Here is a 22,959-nt window from a genome sequence, read left to right on the forward strand (position 1 = left end):
AAATCTCGGGTTTTGGAGCACGTTGGGTTTTGTCGTCTTCTCCTTTGGAACTCCGAATTTGAGGTAGGGATAACCTACTCCTCTCTATGGGTTTTGTCTTTAAATTTTGGTATTTTGAGATGTTGGGCTTGGTTGGGTAATTTTGTGAAAGTTTGGGGCTTTTGTGTAATTTTACAAAGGTTGGGGTTTCATTCATAATAAACCTAGATGCATGTTTGGCATGAAGAAAATGGAATGATTGTTGAATCATTGATGAAAATGGGACCTAAGGGTTGAAATGGTAATTATGGAAAATGGCCTAATTACATTGTTTAATTAATTGGGATAATTAATTGATGAGGAAATGAAATGTTGATTGAATATCCATTTGTGCATTTATTTTCTGTTTAGAAATAACTGCTTTGGGCTATCGGTGGAGGATAGTCGTGATTGTTGTAGACAATGTATGTTGATTAGGCAAACTGAAACTAATCAATGAAATGTGTCATGGAACTTGACGGTTAATTGAATACATTAATTGTATGTATTGTGTGATTGTATATAGAACCAATGTGTTTATATATGTTGTGTGTAGAGGAGGAGATAGGGGATGTACTCCGCGGTTTAGGGGAAGATAGGGGATGTACCTCTAAACCGGATAGGTATTTGGAGGAGATAGGGGATGTACTCCGTAGACAGAGCTCATATGCTTGTCTAGAGAAGTGAAGATAGAGCTCATATGCTTATCTTTGTGAAGTGAAGTGTGGATACAGCTTGTATGCTTATCTGTGGATATTGTTGATATACATATCTGTTGTGGAATGTGGATACAGCTTGTATGCTTATCTGAGGATATTGTTGATATACATATCTGTTGTGGAATGTGGATACAGCTTGTATGCTTATCTGAGGATATTGTTGATATACATATCTGTTGAGAATGTGGATATAGCTTTTATGCTTATCTGAATGTGAGATATAGTTTTTATACATATCTGTGGAAATGATGATAGAGCTAGCATACTTATCTGTTGAAAAAGGGAAAATGAAAAGTAAATGGGACTTGTAAGTCGTTGACATAAATATGTAATTTATGTGATTGTATCAGTGTTGACCAACTATCAATTGCTAATGTTTTAGTCATTGTCCATGGTTGGTTTAGTGTATTTCTACTGGGCTGTGGCTCACCCTATATGGGAACATCATTTTCAGATGCAGGAAGCATGCCACCTCCAAGGACATAGCTGGGAGGCTAGTGGCGGACATAGTTTTGTCGTTTTACTGTTGATGTATTACTTGTAATTTCAAGCCAAGGGCTTAATGTGTAATGAGTTAGTACTCTTTGTTGTAACCAAGTGTTAACTTGGAAAGCTGTAAGCCCGTAGGGCATTTTGTTTTGATGTTAACATGTAATGCATATGTAATAGACTCTGATGGATATAAGAATGTGGTTAGTTTATATATCAACGCTTGTCTTATTTAATGGGTTTAATGCTATTATTTTGAGGGCGTTACAACTTGGTATCAGAGCGTACCGGGTTCGAATACTTTGGGTACGTGGGAAGTGATTAGGATCACAATGGGTTTGTCTCGCTTGATAGAGACTTAGATGTAGTACCATATGCTATGTGCTTGTTTGATAACATGCTTATGTGACTATGTGGGTATGGGATTTAATTTCTGGGATGTTGATTGGATCCTTGAGTTTCTGGGAGTCTTGTTGGAAAAGCACTTGATCAATGCTATTTCTAACCGGAACTCTAGTGACGTCTCGGGACTATCATTATCCGGAAATGAAATTCGTAAGTGCTTATGTGTTTATGTGCTTATGTGGAGTGAATTACACTTGTCCATGCATTAGGACGTGAGTGTTTAGTTTCGGCACACCTATGAATGTGCTAACGTTCTGTGTTGCCTTTATTAGGATGTCAGGACGAGGAAGAGGTGCTAGGCGTGGTAGACCTGCGAGGCAGGAAGTACCGTTACAGGGTGAGATTCCGGCAGTGCAGGAGGGAGTTGGGCAGGCCAATGTGGCCGAGCCAGTAGGTCAGCAGGCTATGGGTGCCTTGGCCAGAGAGATAGCAGGAGCTTTAGGTATTCTTAGAGCTGGGAATCAGGCAGCTGAGACAGGGCCTTCCTTCTTGAAGAGGGAGTTCTTCCGGTGTAATCCGGACGAGTTTATCGGGGATCCTAAAGAGCCGCTTAAGGCAGATGAATGGCTCGAACAGACAACGAAGACGTTTGAGATGCTTGGCATCGAGGACGGAGCACTGAAAGTGACCTTGGCATCCTTCCAGTTGAAGGGAGATGCGGGTCAATGGTGGAAGTACGAGAAGGCTCGTGTTGGTGGGACTTGGGAGGCATTTGTGAATGCTTTTCAGGAGAGGTTTTTGTCTGCAGTAGCTAGGGAGAAGCTGAGAGATCAGTTTAGCCGGCTTAATCAGCAGGGCTTGTCAGTGGCCGAGTTTGAGGCTACCTTTACCAGTCTGTCCAGGTTCGCACCTGAACTGGTGGCGTCTGAGGAACGCCGTTGCTATGAGTTTGAGCGGAAGTTGAGGCGGGGCCTCAAGTTGAGAGTTGGTGGGTCCTATATCCGAGAGTATAGACACCTAGTGGATGCTGCAGCTCATATGGAGCTTATGATGCAGGAGGAGGATGAGGGTCAGAGAGGCTCCAAGAGGAGCCAGGATAGTCAGAGTGATGGCAGGAGACAGAAGGGTAATAACCCTCAGCAGTCTCAGGGTGCTGTCTCTAGATCGACCTTTCCAGTGCCGAGTATAGGCTCGGGGAGAGGCAGTCAGGGAGAATTCACTTGTTACAAGTGTGGCTAGTTGGGTCACAAGGTTTCTGTTTGCCCGCAGAAGGGTGGAGGTCAGAAAGCTGTTTCTTCATCAGCTAGACCGCAGAGTCAGAGTTTGGGCAGGGGGCAGCTCTTGATTTGTTATCAGTGTGGACAATCTGGGCACATGAAGAGGTTTTGCCCACAGTTGTGTGCCACTTCGGGAGCGTCTGGTTCTAGGCAGACGCAGGGTTTTCAGCCAGCTCAGTCTGTGCAGGCCTCGAGGGCCAATCCGGGAGCTTCGTCATCCCAGTCTGTGCAGCAGTCTTTTGCTCCGAGAGGTGAGCAGGTAGACCAGGGGCCTACGGGGCGCGTGTATGCTGTTACCGCGCAGGATTTAGTACCAGCTCCATCAGTAGTGAGAGGTACTTTTCTGTTTTGCAACTCAGTTGCTAATGTGTTGATAGACACGGGTGCATCTCATTCTTTTGTATCTGCTGCATTTGCATCTGTTTTGGAATTGGAGTTGGCACAGTTAGCATCTCCTATTTGTGTGGTATCACCTTTGGGTGGTGAGTTGATTCTGAAACAGGGTGTTAGAGGATGTGATATAGAGGTCGCCGATTATAGGCTTCCTTTTCCGTTTGTTGTCATGCCCATGAAGGGTTTTGATGTTATTTTGGGTATGGACTGGTTATCGTCATACCGGGCTGTTATTGATTGCTACCGCCAGAGGGTTACGTTGTGTACCTTGAGCGGGGAGTGGTTCCATTTCTTGGGAGACCGGGTTGGTAGTGTTTTGCCACCGGGGTATGATTCGCGAGGGCGAAGTGAGCTTAGTGGGTTACTTGCTAGCTTTGAGAGTAGCGAGTGTGTTGAGACTCAGATTGTGTTACCGAGGGTGGTTTGTGAGTATTCGGATGTTTTTCCCGAAGAACTTGTTAGTTTGCCACCTCACCGAGAGATAGAGTTCTCTATTGATTTAGTGCCTGGTACGGCGCCGATTTCTATGGCACCTTACCGTTTTGCTCCAGCAGAGTTGGTTGAGTTGAAAGTTCAGCTCCAGGAATTGCTCGAGAAGGGCTTTGTTCGCCCTAGTGTTTCACCGTGGGGAGCACCGGCACTCTTTGTTAAAAAGAAAGATGGTGCCTTGAGATTGTGTATTGACTATCGGAAGTTGAATCGGGCTACGGTTAAGAATAAGTATCCTATGCCCCGTATAGATGATTTGTTTGACCAGTTGAAGGGTTCCCGTTGTTTCTCTAAGATAGACTTGAGATCGGGTTACCACCAGTTGAGGGTCAGGGATGAGGATATTCCGAAAACGGCATTCCGTACGCGGTATGGCCATTATGAGTTTCTGGTGATGCCATTTGGGCTTACCAATGCACCGGCAGTTTTTATGGACTTGATGAACCGGATTTTCCGGGAGTTCTTAGACCGATTTGTGGTCGTCTTCGTGGACGACATTCTTATCTATTCGTCTTCTGAGGAGGAGCACGAGGCACACTTGAGAGTGGTGCTTGAGTTACTTAGAGCCCATAGGCTGTATGCCAAGTTTGGGAAGTGTGAGTTCTGGCTGAGGGAAGTCAAATTCTTAGGCCACGTGGTATCCGGGAAAGGGGTGTCTGTTGATACATCCAAGGTTGAGGCAGTGCAAGATTGGGCACAGCCTAAGAGTGTGTTTGAGATCCGCAGTTTTCTGGGATTGGCTGGGTATTACCGTCGGTTTGTGAAAGATTTCTCCAGGTTAGCGTCACCGTTGACTAGACTGACTCGGAAGGGAGTCAAGTTTGTGTGGAGTGAGACTTGTGAAAAGTCGTTCCAAGAGCTGAAAGTTAGATTGACCACCGCTCCGGTGTTGATTATTCCGGAGAGAGGGTTGGGTTATGCGGTTTATTGTGATGCCTCACGAGAGGGTTTGGGTTGTGTGTTGATGCAAGAGGGGAAAGTGGTAGCTTATGGCTCACGTCAGTTGAAAATACACGAGAAGAATTACCCCACACACGACCTAGAGTTAGCAGCTGTGATCTTTGCCTTGAAAATCTGGAGGCACTACCTTTATGGTGAGAGGTTCGAGGTATTCTCGGATCATAAGAGTTTGAAGTATCTGTTTACACAGAGAGACTTGAATCTGAGGCAGAGGAGGTGGATGGAGTTCATCGAGGACTATGATTTTGAGTTGCATTAGCATCCGGGAAAGGCCAATGTTGTGGCCGATGCCCTTAGTAGGAAAACCATTAGTGATGTAGCTTGTATAGCCATCCGGGAATGGGAGATGTTGGGAGCACTTGGCGAGTTTGATTTGCTACTGGGCGAATCTGTTGAGGCTGCGGCCTTGTTTTCTGTTGTTGCGCAGCCTACACTTGTGATTAGAGTGTTAGAGGCACAGAGAGGTGACCTTGAGGTAGAATCCCTCCGAGAGAAGATCTCCAGTGGGAAAGTTGAGAAGGGTTTGACGGTGTATCCCGACCTGAGTGTGAGATACCGAAACCGTTTGTTTGTACCGGAGTCTTGCCGAGAGGAAGTACTCCGAGAGTTTCATCATTCGCGCCTTGCGGTGCATCCGGGAGGTACTAAGATGTATCAGGATTTGGGTCGCCAGTTTTGGTGGCGGGGTATGAAAAGAGATGTGGCTGTTTTCGTATCGAAGTGCCTTACTTGCCAGCAAGTGAAGGCCGAGCATCAGAGGCCAGCGGGTTTGTTGCAACCCTTGCCTATTGCCGAGTGGAAGTGGGAGCATGTCACTATGGACTTCGTTGTAGGTCTTCCGAAGACTCAGCGGGGTAGTGATGCTATTTGGGTGGTTGTAGACCGGTTGACTAAGTCGGCGCACTTTATTCCTATGCGCGTGAGAGATTCGGTAGATCATCTTGCCGACTTGTATATTCGGGACGTAGTGAGATTGCACGGGGTCCCAGTGACGATTGTCTCAGATAGAGATCCTCGTTTTACTGCCAGGTTGTGGCAGAGTTTGCAGAGTGCCTTAGGCACTAAGTTGACCTTTAGTACGGCCTATCATCCTCAGACTGATGGGCAGTCCGAGCGTACTATTCAGATCCTCGAGGATATGCTTCGGGGTTGTGTCCTGGACTTCAGTGGGACGTGGGAGAGGCACTTGCCATTGGTAGAGTTTGCCTACAACAACAGTTTTCAGTCTAGCATCGGTATGGCACCGTTTGAGGCCTTGTATGGCCGACCGTGTAGGTCTCCAGTTTGTTGGGCCGAGGTGGGTGATGCACCTTTGTTGGGTCCGGAGTTGGTTAGGGAGACGACGGAGAAAGTTGAGCTTATCCGTAGGAGGCTTGTTACAGCCCAGAGTCGACAAAAGAGTTATGCCGATCGTAGGAGGAGGCCTTTGGCGTTTGAGGTAGGTGATCATGTCTTTCTGAAGATATCACCTAGGCGAGGCCTGATGAGGTTTGGGAAGAGTGGGAAGTTGTCCCCTCGGTTTATTGGTCCTTTTGAGATCCTCGAGAGGATTGGTGAGGTTGCTTATCGATTAGCCTTACCACCGCAATTGTCCGGAGTGCATGACGTGTTTCATGTGAGTATGCTTCGGAAGTATGAGCCAGATCCATCACATGTGCTGGATTGGACTGATTTAGAGGTAGATGAGGATGCCTCGTATGAGGAGAGACCGGTTCGGGTCTTGGATAGGCGGGATCAGGTCCTGCGTGGCAAGACCATTCCTTTGGTGAAAGTCTTGTGGAAACATCACGGAGTGGAGGAAGCCACTTGGGAACGTGAGTTGGAAGTCCGAGAGAAATATCCGGACTTGTTTGTTGATATGTAATTTTGTATTTAAATTTTACATTTTGTTGAACTTAAGAGCTTTTATATATGTCTTAAGTTGTGAAACATTGAAAATGTTTTGGTTATTGGGAGTATGTTTTGGAACTTGCCTCATATGGAAGTTGAATATAACATTATATGTGTTAAATATATTGTTGAAAATGGAAAGATAGTGCATTATGATTGATGCATGTTGAAAGTACATATGTTGTTTACATATTGTGAAATGTCTCTTGTTAAAGGGATGAGATGACCGGTAATGGGTCGAACTGTTGAATGTTAAAATGTGTAACATTGTCTAAAATGGAGGAAAACTTGTTTTTGCAAACTTGTGCTTAATTTCGGGGACGAAATTCTTTAAGGGGGGGAGGTTATAGCGATCCCGGATTTACCCTTGTTGTATAGTGATCCGGACATGTGTCCGTGGATGTTGGTAGCTGTTTATTATCTTGTTTACATCCTTTCTTACTTTGTATTTGAGTTATAGGATGTGTTGGGCGGGTTGGTTTCAGGTTGGTTGAGTTTGGAAACCAAAACTAGTTGCCCAGATTTTTGGCCTGTCCGCTCGAGCGGAGGTGTTGGCGCTCGAGCGGGGGATACATCTATCCAGTATCTTGTTGTGCAGTGTTGTGAGCTCGAGCGTAGGGTTGGGAGCTCGAGCGGAGGCCTGGTTCTGCAAAAGTACTGGGCGAGTGCATTCTGCGCTCGAGCGGGAGGTTGGCCGCTCGAGCGGAAGTCTGTGAGTGGCCGCTCGAGCGGGGTGTTTTACGCTCGAGCGGAAGACTGGGTTTAAATCCCGAAATTGTGACTTTTCAAATCACTTTTTCACTTTATCTTCTCTCTCTTACTTTTCCAAAATCACCATTGTTGAGCCTCTCACTCTAGATACTACCTTCTCTCTAGGTTTTGATCTAGTAGGAGTGATTTGCTCGCCTTTGGCCTTTACAAAAAAGTTGTTGATCGTCGAGGGCTTCATTTTAATCTGAAAATCTCGGGTTTTGGAGCACGTTGGGTTTTGTCGTCTTCTCCTTTGGAACTCCGAATTTGAGGTAGGGATAACCTACTCCTCTCTATGGGTTTTGTCTTTAAATTTTGGTATTTTGAGATGTTGGGCTTGGTTGGGTAATTTTGTGAAAGTTTGGGGCTTTTGTGTAATTTTACAAAGGTTGGGGTTTCATTCATAATAAACCTAGATGCATGTTTGGCATGAAGAAAATGGAATGATTGTTGAATCATTGATGAAAATGGGACCTAAGGGTTGAAATGGTAATTATGGAAAATGGCCTAATTACATTGTTTAATTAATTGGGATAATTAATTGATGAGGAAATGAAATGTTGATTGAATATCCATTTGTGCATTTATTTTCTGTTTAGAAATAACTGCTTTGGGCTATCGGTGGAGGATAGTCGTGATTGTTGTAGACAATGTATGTTGATTAGGCAAACTGAAACTAATCAATGAAATGTGTCATGGAACTTGACGGTTAATTGAATACATTAATTGTATGTATTGTGTGATTGTATATAGAACCAATGTGTTTATATATGTTGTGTGTAGAGGAGGAGATAGGGGATGTACTCCGCGGTTTAGGGGAAGATAGGGGATGTACCTCTAAACCGGATAGGTATTTGGAGGAGATAGGGGATGTACTCCGTAGACAGAGCTCATATGCTTGTCTAGAGAAGTGAAGATAGAGCTCATATGCTTATCTTTGTGAAGTGAAGTGTGGATACAGCTTGTATGCTTATCTGTGGATATTGTTGATATACATATCTGTTGTGGAATGTGGATACAGCTTGTATGCTTATCTGAGGATATTGTTGATATACATATCTGTTGTGGAATGTGGATACAGCTTGTATGCTTATCTGAGGATATTGTTGATATACATATCTGTTGAGAATGTGGATATAGCTTTTATGCTTATCTGAATGTGAGATATAGTTTTTATACATATCTGTGGAAATGATGATAGAGCTAGCATACTTATCTGTTGAAAAAGGGAAAATGAAAAGTAAATGGGACTTGTAAGTCGTTGACATAAATATGTAATTTATGTGATTGTATCAGTGTTGACCAACTATCAATTGCTAATGTTTTAGTCATTGTCCATGGTTGGTTTAGTGTATTTCTACTGGGCTGTGGCTCACCCTATATGGGAACATCATTTTCAGATGCAGGAAGCATGCCACCTCCAAGGACATAGCTGGGAGGCTAGTGGCGGACATAGTTTTGTCGTTTTACTGTTGATGTATTACTTGTAATTTCAAGCCAAGGGCTTAATGTGTAATGAGTTAGTACTCTTTGTTGTAACCAAGTGTTAACTTGGAAAGCTGTAAGCCCGTAGGGCATTTTGTTTTGATGTTAACATGTAATGCATATGTAATAGACTCTGATGGATATAAGAATGTGGTTAGTTTATATATCAACGCTTGTCTTATTTAATGGGTTTAATGCTATTATTTTGAGGGCGTTACATCCTATAATAATTTCAAATAGAAATTACGGAATATACAATAAGACGCCTACTATTTACTGAAACAATTAGCATCTATATCAATTTTTGGGTGTTTGAAGAGGCATGGTGTCACTAATTAGTAATTTCCCATGAAATAAACTTGCTAGTGTCACCCCAGAAAGTAATTGAGATGTAATGACACATCAAAAAGTTTCTACATAATTGAGATGGAAAGTGAGGTTTTGAATAACTGACCATATTCTGCCACTTGTGATATATGCCCGTAATATCTTTCTTTTTCCACTCCTCGAGATCAAAAAAGTTCATCCCATATGCCCACCCACAAGCGTTTGGATCAAAGTTTCTTGCAATATGTGGGTTTGAAAAGTTAAGATACTTGTCGAAATGGTGAAAACTCTCACCACAGGTTTCCACTGCACCGTTCACTTTTCCACGGAGATCCACCGACCACAATCCTGTCAAGTCCTTCTGGACAACGATATCATCATCAAGAAACAGGATTTTATCCAACTTGGGATAAACCTGTGGGAGATAAAACCTGAGGTGGTTGAGCATTGAAAGATATTTTGGGTTCCTGTACTTCAGATTAGAAGAGCCAGCAGTGGAATGATCTGCCTTGAAATAGTACTCCTTCATGGCAGAAGACTCTAGCTGCCTCAGAACTGGGCAGTACGAGGAGTTGAGCCACTTAAATTCATCAACATTTTCAACATGGATGGTAGCTTTTCCAGGCGGGTTCAACAGAAACCACATGTTCATAGCTCCAAAGTTCAGTTTATCAGTAACAAGATGAAACACATGTTTCTCTGGCTCCTGCAACACAGCCAAATGGCATATTTAGGTTAGAGAAGGAAAACAAGAAGCAAAATTTGCATCAGAACCTGAATCCTAAATCATGAGTTTCAATCACTATATCAAGACATATGGACCATATTCAATGGTGAAAGATCAACCAAAAGGGGGCACCCACTCCAAGAATGTCAACGCCAACAAAATCTATGATCTGAAGCAACTTCAAAGAAAATGATTAAAAAATGTTCCCACTTGAGTTCATTGTTTGATAAATAGAGGGGAAAAAAAATTAAAATTTCATATAAAGGGATTTAATTAACCTTAACAGCTGCCTGTGTGTCACAGGCTTTAGCTTCGTATTCTGCATTAATGGATGAGGATCTAGAGACAAATTCTTCATATACACCATGGCTCGCACAAATTTTTGCCCTGTTCAGGGAGAGAAAGAACATGATAAGAAAACCAAAAACATTTTAAAAAATAAAATAAATAAAAGGTTACTAGAAAATTTGAAAAACGAGGGAACGGAAGACTTACGTTACAGTAGATTCAATCTCTGTAATACTAGTCTTGTTGAGATGGTTGACAGATAACTCTGCCTTTTCCCACTGCTACCTAGAGTAATTGACCATATTTGTACTGCAAATTCAAAGGAAGACAAAATTACTTGGTAGAACTACTAAATGCACTCAAATGTAATGAATGACTTGCAACTTTAGTCCAAAGCTATGCAATCCTCAAGGTGCTAGAACTACTTTGCTTCTTTTTAAAAAAAAAAAAAAAATCTATTCATTCAAGTGTAACGAAAATAAAAAAGATATTCAAATTACAATAGACATGGTTTGATTTTTCCTATGAGGCAAACTTTATGGGACAAGGTCTGGATCTAGGATTTGGGGTGGGATTTGTGGAGGGAAAAAGAAAGGGAAATGTGATAAAAATGTAGCTTCTATTTCATTCATTTTTCCCATACTTTTTTTTTTTTTTAATCTCTCTCTCTCTCTGCAAATCCCTCTTCAAAGCCTTGATCCAAACACAACCTTACGTAATTTAGCGAAGTTTGCTTCTCTCTACAAAATTACAAAAAAAACACACAAGATTTGTTCACATCCTTAATTAGTTTCCTTGGACAGCCAGATGACTATACACTTGTGCTTTGTTTTTCAATACCCAGATTAAAGTGATAGAGCTTCAGTTCCTTTGATCATGCCAAGTTTATATAATAATAGTCACTACATCCTAGCATATTTAAATTAACTTGTGCAGTAAACCAATTTTTGAAATAAACACTAACGTATTTTTAATTTGTAACATCTATAAAATTAAGTTCAAAAGAACTATTCCGTTAATTTCTTTACTATGTATGTGAGGGATTCCGTTAATTTCTTAGTTGAGCATTAGATTTGAGAAATTGTCCAGCTTCACAAGGTTCCAACAAGCATTGTCTTAGATAGGGACCCTCGTTTTACCGCACGGTTGTGGCAGAGTTTACAGAGTGTTATGGGTACGTAATTGACTTTTAGTACTGCTTATCACCCTCAAACTGATGGACAGTCTGAGTGTCACGACCCATCGCTATTGCTTAGGGCTGGATGTCGCAACTAGTTGATTTCTAAAGTTACCAAGGATTAATTCTAGATTAAACAAATTAAATAATGCAGTGGAATAAAATAAAAGGTACACATAAATATTTAAAGCATACTTTGGGACTTTTATTTATTTAACATGAGTCCGACAATAATTACTGAAAAACCTAAGGATTCGTGACTAGATTAAAATTTAATTGTACCAATTCCCAAACGATTAAAACTAACAATCTAAATCATCTAGCACATACGAAAGTGATTTAGATTGTCGCTTCAAAAATAATAAATCGACCCAAATGATTTTTACGTGGAAAAATCGCAATTGGAGCACCTCCAATTGTGATTAAAAAACTACGGGCAAAACGCCACAAATCAATCTACTATAAAAGTAAGAAATAATACAAATTTACCAAAACAAATTACCCCAACGCAATCAATTTGTCTTCAACAATCTATATCTCTTTCACCACCATCTTCGTCGCGGAATTGATGAGCTTGATGTTGAATCCATAACATCCATGTCGAACCAACGACTGCGCATAGCTTCGAACTCCTTCGAATTCTCTACGCATAAATCTCCGGATTCCACCGAAGAAGAAGAACACTCTTGAAGATGAACAATCAAACATCAAGAAACCTAGCAAAATAGCCCCAGAAGAAAATCCTAAAACCCTCAAAGAAGATCTAAAAGTCGTGCCCTAGATTTGGAGCAACCTGCAGTTTTATAGCTGCTGAAATCGTGAAGTCCGCTTGAGCGTAGGAATGGACGCTCGAGCGGGGATGCTGAAACGCGTGTTCCAAACCAGGATTCACACTTGAACGTAGGAAATTACACTCGAGCTTAAAATCACACCACACAGTATTTTGCAGACAAGCCAAAGTATTACGAAGGTGGAAACTTCACTCGAGCGCCACGTTCCCTGCTTGAGCTGGAAGACCAAAAACAGAAGGAAAATTACAACATGATTAACTCAAGCTTGTTCGCAGAATTGGCAATAAGTAGGGACCGAACAATCTCTCCCTTTGTCAATTCATGGACAAAACTTTCTAACAATTTTTCCTAACAAAACACGCGAACTAGACACACTTAACTACGACAATCAAAAAACTGCGAAACTGCCTAATCACTAAAACCAATTAGATTAAGAAACACTTATAAACATTTTGGACAATCCACCTGTGAAAAATACCAAACAAACTAAAACTGTGGAACCAAATAAGATGAACATATAGAGATAAGCAAAATGAATATGAGAGAGAGAGAGAGAGAGAAAGAAAGAGAGAGAGAGAGAGAGAGAGAGAGAGAGAGAGAGAAGCAGATATATATATATATATATAGCCAAATCTATCTATGCCAAAAGTCTAACAAATCCCTCCCAATAAGCATGTAAAGTCCCAAAATCCCAAATATCTACTGGGCAAAGAAATATACTGGCCAAGAAACATAAAACAAGCATCATTGAGCTGGCAGAGGTGGAGGCTGCTGCATCTGAAGCAAGGATACATGTTGAGCAAGATGCTGAGAAGACTGAGCAACAGACTCTTCAATACGACTGGAAGAAGCCTCTAAAGCAGTGAGCTGGGCATCGGTGGAGGTCTCAAGATCAGTAAGCCAAGCATCAAAGATATCCATGCAGTCCTCTAAGTGATCAAAACAGGAAACCATGGCCTACTCAAACTGACGCAATTGGCCTCTGATAGAACGAGCTAGAGCAAGCTGCTCCCGCTCACCAGCAGCCTCACCTACAGCAGTAGCATCAGACTCGACCTCCTTGGCCAAAGGACCATTTCCTGCACCTGCACCAGAACTACCTATTCCTAAAGGAACCCCCTTGACATGAGACTGACTTTGAGAGACGGTCTTTTTGGTGAATGGGCGAGTAGGAAAACCAAATCCATCCTCATCAAAAGAAGGAACCTCAAATTTGGTGAGAAAACGGTTAATAAGGCAACCATAAGGAAGACCTAAGTTGTTGTGCTCAAAAGAGGCTACCATTTTTTGAATAATGAGGGTGGCAAGATTGATAGAACGGTGGTGATCAATGCAAAAGAGAACAAAGCCTTGTTCTTGATTGATTTTGGAGCTATGAGTGGTGACTATAATGTTGGCACAAACCATGAGGTTGAGCAAACGGAACTGGGGAAGAAGCTCATGCTGTTTGATCAAAGCGACCTTGATCCAAGAACGAGGCGTACCACACAATGCAGTGGCCACCTCGTTGAAATCACAGGTGGGTCGGACAGGGAAAGGATAGTGACACGGAAAGAGTTGGCCAATGCCTAATAGCTCACAGATAAGATCAAGGGTAATGGTGATGGACTTAGACCTAACCCAGGTTTTGAAAGTAGGGCCAATATCATCAATCCCCTCAATATTACAATAAGATTCATGGACCCAGTCAAGGTTTTGACGGCCGGAGAAAGAAAGGACCAAGTCTCCCCCCAAAGGATCAAACAAAGGTCGAATGAGTATGGACTCAAAGATGTTTGGCTGGACATTACGCTCTAAATTGACAGTCCTAGAGATGTATGATTCCTGAAATGACTTGGCTTTTTTGGCAGATGGAAGCCGGTCGATGTTATAAGAAGGGCGAGTGGCCGTAGACTTCTTACATATAGAGGAGGACATGACTGACCCAAGGACAACCAATGATGACAAACACAAATCCCCCCCAACCCAAAACAAGAACCAAAACCAGAAACACAAACAAACCAGTAGTAGCAAAGTCCAAATAGATAAGAGTCAAATAGCCAGGAGCAGTAATCAAATCAGTAGGATCAAACCTCAAATAGAACACAATATAACATGACCCAGAAAAAAATAAAACAACCATTGAGATCATAGTGCACATGAAAAGCAAAATAAAATCCAAACCCAAAATCTATGAGTTACCAATATCTTCAAAGAACATGAGACATAGGACCAGAGACATTACTCAGTGTCAACAAAAAAATAATACCAAAACCAAAGACACCAAAAACAGGAGTAATCAAGACAAACACAAGGCGAGGGAAAAAAAAACTAAAGCAACATTAAGATATTCCCCAAAACACACAAACTATAACAGTACAAACGAGTATGGATGGAGAGGGAGAGAAAGAACAACAAAAAAAAATAAACAAAAAATGACAGATGAAGAGAGAAACATGCCTGAGATGACGATGGAGCACGGGAAACAAAGAATTGAGATGAGCACACCAATTCAAAACCCAAAGAGGGATGAAAATGGAGTTGCCAAATAAACCCTAGGAGAAAGAAAGATGAAATTTGGGGGGAAATGAAGTGAAGAGTCAAGGGCTGGGTTTTTAAAACAAACCAGTCCACTCGAGCGAGGGTTTAAAGGCTCGAGCAAGAGCCTGGACACGCGTGGCTAGGCTTGAGCCAAGAATCATGCGCTCGAGTGCCAAAAACACCCTCTCAGAAGTTTGTCGCCTCTGCAAAAGTGCTGGAAGAGTGACATTTTTGCTTGAGCATCACTCTCTCCACTCGAGCGGGGTAAAAAAAAACAGCAAGGCAAAATGCACCCTTCTGAGCAAATTAAAAACACCCACACTATCGAGTGAAACCTGAAACAAGAGGGGTGAGCACAATAGCAAGGATGTGACACTAGGATGAAATAATCCACAAGCCATGAAACCCGTGAGCTCACAATTTTGACAATATGAAGCATAGTATCATAAGCAAAATAGAAAAAGATTAATCAATGAGCATAAGCTACATGGGAATACACAACTCAAAGTCAAACATGAGAGCTCACATAAAAAAAAAAAAAAAGGTGTGTGTGTGCAATCCTTGAGAGGCCGCCGAGCTAGAGTTAATCCTCGTAATGATCGGATGGCTAGACCTCCAGCAAGAGTAACTAAACACCACTAAGAAAAGTCCAACCACTAGGAATCAAGAGGTATTTGTTGAGTAAACGCGAAGGCTCCCCCTCAAACAATGAGTCCTTTTTTTTTTCTTTTTCTTTTTTAAACTTTGACTTTTTATGCTTATGGGCACTCACTGGTGGCATGCACGCTCAATAGTATGGAGACCAAACCAAAGAAGCATGGAATCAATAAGGATGGCTTGGTTAGTGCCTCTGAGGTAGCCTTTTCCTAATACCCGAACATCAATGAACTGAGGGAGGAACTGTGAAAGTGAAAAATGATGGTAGATGGTTTAGAAACTCAACATCACGCATGGTATGCCAGTATCAGTCAATTCCTTTGAAAATGGATGAGAGACACTATTAGAGGTTCATAGAGAACTTTAATCATTTGTGCAGAAATCCTTGCAACAGTTTATCTCAAGGATGTGTACAGAATGAGATCATGAAGTTAATGAGTATGAGCATTCAGAATGAGCTATGAACAAAGACGAATGAAATCTTGTAAGCAACATGAGAGGTGTTCATATGAGTCTAAATGCAGAGATGACAAGAATCAATGAAAATGAGATTATAGCGTCCAATTACACATAAAACCAATCACTCTCACCCACTCAAGTAACCGGTAACACCCTAATGATTAAGCACTACACCCAAGGTCTTTCTAAGGAACTCGAACTTAAGAAGATCAAGGGGTTTTGTAAAAATATCATATTTTTTATGCTCAGTGGGTACATGTTCAAGAACAACAAGGCCATCTTCCACTAACTCTTGAATGAAATGATGATGAATGTCAATGTGTTTGGTGTGAGAGTGTTGGACAGCATTTTTAGAAATGTTGATGGCATTTGTGTTATCACAAAAAAGAGTGAGAGTATTCTGGTCTATACCATAGTCATGAAGCATTTGCTTCATCCACAACATTTGTGCGCAACAACTCCCTGCTGCAATGTACTCAGTCTCAGCAATCGAAAGAGATATTTGCTTTTTGCTATGCCAGGCAACGAAATTATTCCCAAGGTAAAAACACCCTCTAGATGTGCTCTTACGATTATCAGCACACCTTGCCCAGTCGGCATCAGAAAAACCAGTAATTTCGGCTGTAGTGTCGATAGAAAACCAAATCCCATACCTCAGTGTCCCCTTAACATACTTAATGATGTGTTTGACCACAAGAAGATGAGATTGTTTAGGACAAGCTTGGTAACATGCACAGACCTCTACACTAAATACAATGTCAGGTCGACTGGTAGTGAGGTAAAGAAGACTCCCTATCATACTCCTATAAAGGGTAGGATCAACATCAGTACCAGAGGAATCTTTGGATAGGTGAAGGCTAGTGCTCATGGGAGTGCGAGCATGTTTGGTTGACTCAAGACCGAACTTAGACACAAGATTTTTGGCATACTTAGTCTGAGAAACAAACATATTTGAAAGAGACTGTTCAATTTGAAGACCCAAAAAGTAAGACAACTCCCCCATCATGCTCATTGCAAACTCATGTGTCTTGCAATCCGAGAAATTTTTCACAAGAAAATCAGCAGTGGATCCAAACACAATATATCAACATAAATTTGAGCAATAAGTATATGAGACTTAGTATGCTTCACAAATAAGGTCTTGTCCACAATGCCCCTTTGAAAATCATTATCAAGCAGAAAGGTAGTAAGTCTATTATACCAAGCTCGAGGGGCTTGTTTCAACCCATATAACGCCTTGTCTAACTTGTAGACATGGTGTGGACATTTTGGGTCCTCAAACCCTTTTGGTTGCTCAACATAAGCCTCTTCTTTCAAGTACCCATTCAGAAAGGCACTTTTTACATCCATTTAGAACAATTTAAACCCAAGAAAACATGCAACACCTAGTAAAATAAGAATAGATTTGAGACATGCAATAGGGCCAAACGTCTCATCATAATCAACACCCTCTACTTGAGTATACCCTTGAGCAACCAACCTCGCTTTGTTTCTAACCACAATACCATTCTCATCAGATTTATTTGTAAAGATCCACTTGGTACCTATTATTACATTCATGTCTCTAGGTCTGGGAACAAGAATCCAACCTTTGTTACGTTCAAATTGACCTAACTCTTCATGCATAATATTGACCTAGCTATCATCTAGTAAGGCCTCTTTTATGTTCTTAGGTTCAATTAATGAAACATAACATATATGAGATACCTCTTCCCGAATTTGTCTCTGGGTTTTTATTCGATCTGAGACACTTCCAATCACCTGTTGAGCCGGATAATTCAGTTTTACCCTTGTTGATGGTTTGAACTCTGGACTTGTAGTGATAGGAGCATCAGAAGTGGTGTCTCTTTGTGCACTCTTTGGACTCAGACTTACCTTAAAAGTTGGTGTTGACTCACCTTCTTGAGCTTGGACTTCTACTTCTCCTTGACTTTGTGGTTCAGTATCCAGGATTAGAGACTCACCATTTTGTTCTTTATTTATTGCTGAAGTAGGAGAACTTGTGTCATCTATAACCACATTGACCGATTCCATTAAAGACAAAGTACGCAAGTTATAGACACGAAAAGCTCTAATAGTGGTTGAATACCCTAGAAAAATACCTTTATCGCTTCGGGAGTCAAATTTGCCCAAGGGCTCTCTATCTTTGAAAATGTAACATTTACTCTCAAATGTTTTGAAGTATTTTACATTAGGTTTCAATCCCTTCCATAATTCATATGGAGTTTGTAAAGTGCAAGGCCTTGAATACTCACGATTCACAACACAAACCGTGGTATTTAAGGCTTCAGCTCAAAACTTTGGAGGAACTTTCTTTCTAAGGAGCATGACCCTAGCCATCTCTTGAACAACTATATTTTTCCTCTCAACAACTCCATGTTGCTGTGGAGTGATAAGAGCAGAAAACTCATGTTTAATTCCATGCATATCACAAAAATTCGAAAACAAACTACTTTCAAACTCACGACCATGATCAGTTTGGATTCTTATGATACACCCAATAGAAACACCCTGTTCATTTTGGATTTTAAGGACTAAAGTCTGGAAAGCATCAAACATATCAAATTTTTCTCTTAAAAAATTAACCCATGAAAAACGAGTGTAATCATCCACAGTTAAAAAAAATGTATCTTTTACCTCCAATGCTTTTAGTGCGAGTGGGTCCCATATGATCCATATGACACCTTACCAAACAACTCAAAATAATAAGGACAAATGTGGCCATACCTACCACAATGATGACAAACAAAAACAAGTTTCATCCTTTTGTTGATCTTACCCCCGTTAGGTAAATGAAGAAAGGGATCACCTTGTTGAACCATCATCTTTCCCTTTGTTTGAGTATTGATGTTATGTGATGTAGAGGCCTGTCCCTTGTGAACTGTCGCATTACCATAGCCTAGCCCACTTTTGTCACAACTCATTTGTTGAGACCCAAGGTTGTATTCTAATGTCTTTGACCCTTTGTTCCACATAGCAATTGTGACTCCAGCATCTCTAAGTTCTTCATCTTTCTGACCAACCATCTCTTCCAATGCAGCTTGTAACATCTCAAGGATTTCAATCTTCTCTTCATATGTGATATATATTTTCAGAAGTTCATTCCTTTCGGTCTCACAAGATAGAAGTTTTCCACATAGGTTTTGTTTTTCATTAGAGATCTTGATGACATTCTGCTTTGCTGTTATAATCTCTCATTTTAGCTTGACATTCTCGCTTTTACATGCTTTGAGCTTGCAAGCCAATTTGTCATTGATCTTGGATAGGTTTAGAGATTCATTGTAAAGCTTTTCATAAGCTTGTTGTAGATCATCACCATCGATCTCATCATTATCTTCCGAGGTTTCATCATCTTCATCTTCTTTTTGCTCCTCTTTCTCCTTAACCTCATCCAATCGAGCAACCAAGGCATGAAAGTTGGTGGATGGTGGTGATGATGACTCTCATCTTTCATGGAATTGACTCAGAATGTCCCATGCATCTTTGGCCTTTGTGCAGTGTGCAATCCGTTGTTGTTCTTCTTCGAAAATTGCTTCACGGATGATAGTCAAAACTCTTTGATTGATTAGATTGCCAGCACTCTCAACATCCTCTTCAATGGCTTGCTAACCTTCAAGGTTATGAGCTCTAAGAAACATCCTCATATGGATCTTTCAAAATAAGTAGTTACTCCCATTAAAGGTATGAACACGATGCAGATTCTGACCACGAGCAAACTCCACTGGCTTTGGAGGAGGTTGAGTGACGGTAGACCAGAATGCCATGTAAGTACTATCTCCGTCATCACCGGATTTGGTTTCTTCGAGTTCTTGCTCTGACCCGCTTTCATCATCCCAGGTCACTGTATAGACTTTCTTCTGGTTATTTTTTGATGGACATTCAAGAGCAATATGACCAAACCCTTGACATTCGTAACACTTGACACCATGACCCTTCACAGTCTTCTTTTTAGTTTTTGGGGTAACTTTTGGTGGAAAAGTTTTGGGTTTTTCATTACCCTTATATTTTGAACTAAGGTCCTTGAAATTAGGTTTCTTTTTCTTTAAATATTTTTTAAACTGTTTGGTAGACATAGCCGTCATTTTAGACTTTAGATTAAACTCAATCTCAGGGGTCTTAGCAGTCTCATGAGCACTAGTAAAAGCCACACTATCTTTTTGTTTTCTCTTAGAAATCTGGTAGGCTTCAAAAGTCTGCCAGTTTTCAACCAACTGATCAAGCTTGAGGGTATCAACATCTCGAGCCTCCTCAATAGCTGTAACTTTTGATTGGAACCTCTCGGGTAAAGACCTTAAAATTTTTCCAACAACCTTAGCTTTAGGGATTTTTTCACTGAGAGTGAAACAGGAATTCACGATGTCACTAAGTTTAGCATAAAAATCATCAAATATCTCATCATCACGCATAAAAAGAGTTTCAAAAGAGGAGGTGAGTTGAAGTTTTGACCTTTTAACAGAAGTAGTACCCTCGTGAATAGTTTCAAGAATGTCCCAAGCCTCTTTTGCTACCTCACACGTGCAAATACGACGAAACTCTTCAGGTATGAAGGAGCAAAAGAGGGAATTGAGAGCCATACTGTTCCAACTCGAGTTTTAATAATCGAATGTGTCCCATTTATCAAGAGGTTTGGGGATATCAACATCATCAATGATGACAACAGGTTCACTCCACCCATAGATCACACAGTGCCAAACTTTCTCATTGATAGATTTTAAAAACACTCTCATACGAGCTTTCCAATAATAATAGTTTGTACCATCAAGTAACGAAGGTCTGTGGGTCGAGTTATCTTTGCGAATTGAATCCATATCATCAATCACACAAAATCACACTCCTATAGTTTTGAAAGAAAGAAAAAACAAAGAGTGACATGCTCTGATACCAATAGAAAAACCTAAGTGATTCGTGACAAGATCAAGATTTAATTGTACTAATTCCCAAATGATTAAAACTAACAATCTAAATCATTTAGCACATACGAAAGTGATTTAGATTGTTGCTTAAAAAATAATAAATCGGCACAAACGATATTTATGTGGAAAAATCACAATTGAAGCACCTCTAATTGTGATTAAAAAACCACGGGCGAAATGCTACAAATCGATCCACTATGAAAGTAAGAAAGAATACAAATTTACCAAAACAAATTACCCAAACGCAATCAATTTGTCTTCGACAATCTGTATCTCTTTCACCACCGCCTTTGTCTTGGAATTGATCAGCTTGATGTTGAATCCACAGCATCCATGTCGCACCAACGACTGCGCACAGCTTTGAACTCCTTTGAATTCTCTACGCTTAAATCTCTGGATTCCACCAAAGAAGAAGAACACTCTTGAAGATGAACAATCAAACTCTTTGATGTATGCTTGTCAGACCATGAGTTGAATACTCAATCAAACATCAAAGAAACCTAGCAAAATAGCCCCAGAAGAAAACCCTAAAACCCTCAAAGAAGATCTGGAAGTCGTGCCCTAGATTTGGAGCAACCTGCAGTTTTATAGTTGCTGAAATCGTGAAGTCCGCTCGAGCGTAGGAATGGACGCTCAAGTGGGGACACTAAAATGCATGTTCCAAACTAGGATTCACGCTCGATGTACGAACTTACGCTCAAGCGTAAAATCACACCGCACAGTATTTTTGCAAACAAGCCAAAGTACTGCGAAGGTGGAAACTCCACTCGAACGCCACGTTCTCCACTCAAGCAGGAAGACCAAAAATAGAAGGAAAATTACAACATAATTAACTCAAGCTTGTTCGCTCTGCCAAGAAGAAGAAGAAGGAAGGAAAATGAACAGATCTGGGTTTACTATCCATTTCATGTCAGCTCCGCCAAAAAAAAAAAAAAAAATTTGAGTGAGAATCACAAAAGTACAGAGAACTCAACAATGGCTTCATCTTTATCTATATACGTATCTCCCCAAGCCTTAGCTCACAACACTCTCAATCCCCTTCCCAAAAAGCTCTTCAAATCTGACCCTAACCATCACTTGTTAATGTAGATTATATTATACTTATCTATTTGTATCTCTATCTATATCTTGTATCTCTATCTCTATATCCTTGTATCTCTATCTTCTTCTATACTTATGTAGGTTTCTTTTCAGCCTATATATATAGGCTTCTTCTATTGTATTCATTCATTTCAATTCAATATAATACAGATACACAATTTTCCCTTTCTTTCAACCATTCTAACATGGTATCAGAGCGTAGGTCTTGAATCCTAGCTCCTCTTTCTCCTACTTATTGCCTGTACACAGTGGCATTATAGCATCTCTCTTCCTTTTTCATCAATACACCATTCTTTGTTCCACAACATTATTTCGTCACTACTCCGTCCTCATTTTTTTTTACCAAAATTTTATAAATATTTTACCACCGTGCTCAGAATTGTTCCCTGGTTCCAACGCCACTAGGCCCGTCGCCACACACCTTCGCAAGCGCTCTCACGCGCCGCTTTTGTATTTGATGCGTCCAGCCTTCCGGTGCCAACACACGTCCTTCCTGCTACTGGGTGTGCCGTTTCTGTTACCATGCACCCACGTGTGCCGTCTTGCTACCATGCACCCGCGTGCACCGCTCTTGCTACCATGCACCCACGTGCACCGTTCCTACTACCGTCCACCGGCATGCACCATTTCTGCTACTGTGTGTTGTGCACGCCTTAGTCACTACTATGCGCATGCTGACGTCATCCACTTGTTACTGATGTCATCGTTAGCCTATTTGTCATCTACAAGTCTTTTTTTTTCTATTTTTGGGACAACTCAGCTACTCTCTAGCTATTTTCAACATTCCAAATTCACTGGGACACTCTGTTTCATCTAGTTCTACTCTGACACTATTGGGCCCTCTTTGTGACTTATACTTTGATCACTTCATGGATCATTCAGATAGTTCTCCTCTCTATGGTGGCTCTTCTGGAACCTCTGTTAGTCGACATGACTCTTCGATTCAGTTTGCCTCTGCTGCTGTTGCACCTATCTCCTCTTCCACTCACATTGTTCATAATATTGAAGCTATTATGCAAAAAGTTCTTTCCATTTCTGGTACACCTTCTACTGCTATCTCAGTCACCCCAAATACCTCTTCATGGTATTTTGATTCGGCTTGTTGTAACCATATGATCTCTGACTGTACACTATTTTTTTCCACTACATATCCTTCTAATTTACTTAGCATTCGTACTGCTGAT

General features: G+C 41.0%; 1 protein-coding gene across 1 annotated transcript; it reads right to left on the bottom strand.

Annotated features, from left to right (window-relative positions):
• Positions 1-9,146: 9,146 nt before the first annotated feature.
• Positions 9,147-9,869, bottom strand: LOC114261589 (polygalacturonate 4-alpha-galacturonosyltransferase). Its single transcript, XM_082895020.1, has one exon. It carries the CDS (start codon positions 9,792-9,794, stop codon positions 9,147-9,149), a length of 648 nt encoding a protein of 215 aa, XP_082751146.1. The 5' UTR covers positions 9,795-9,869.
• Between the last annotated feature and the right edge of the window lie 13,090 nt (positions 9,870-22,959).

The sequence above is a fragment of the Camellia sinensis genome, chromosome 11 (assembly GCF_055761805.1).
Source record: "Camellia sinensis isolate YWXY chromosome 11, ASM5576180v1, whole genome shotgun sequence".
NCBI lineage: Eukaryota > Viridiplantae > Streptophyta > Magnoliopsida > Ericales > Theaceae > Camellia > Camellia sinensis.

What these genes read in the sequence shown, in the direction of transcription:
- LOC114261589 (XM_082895020.1), bottom strand. Translation starts at nt 9,794, where the DNA reads ATGAACATGTGGTTTCTGTTGAACCCGCCTGGAAAAGCTACCATCCAT.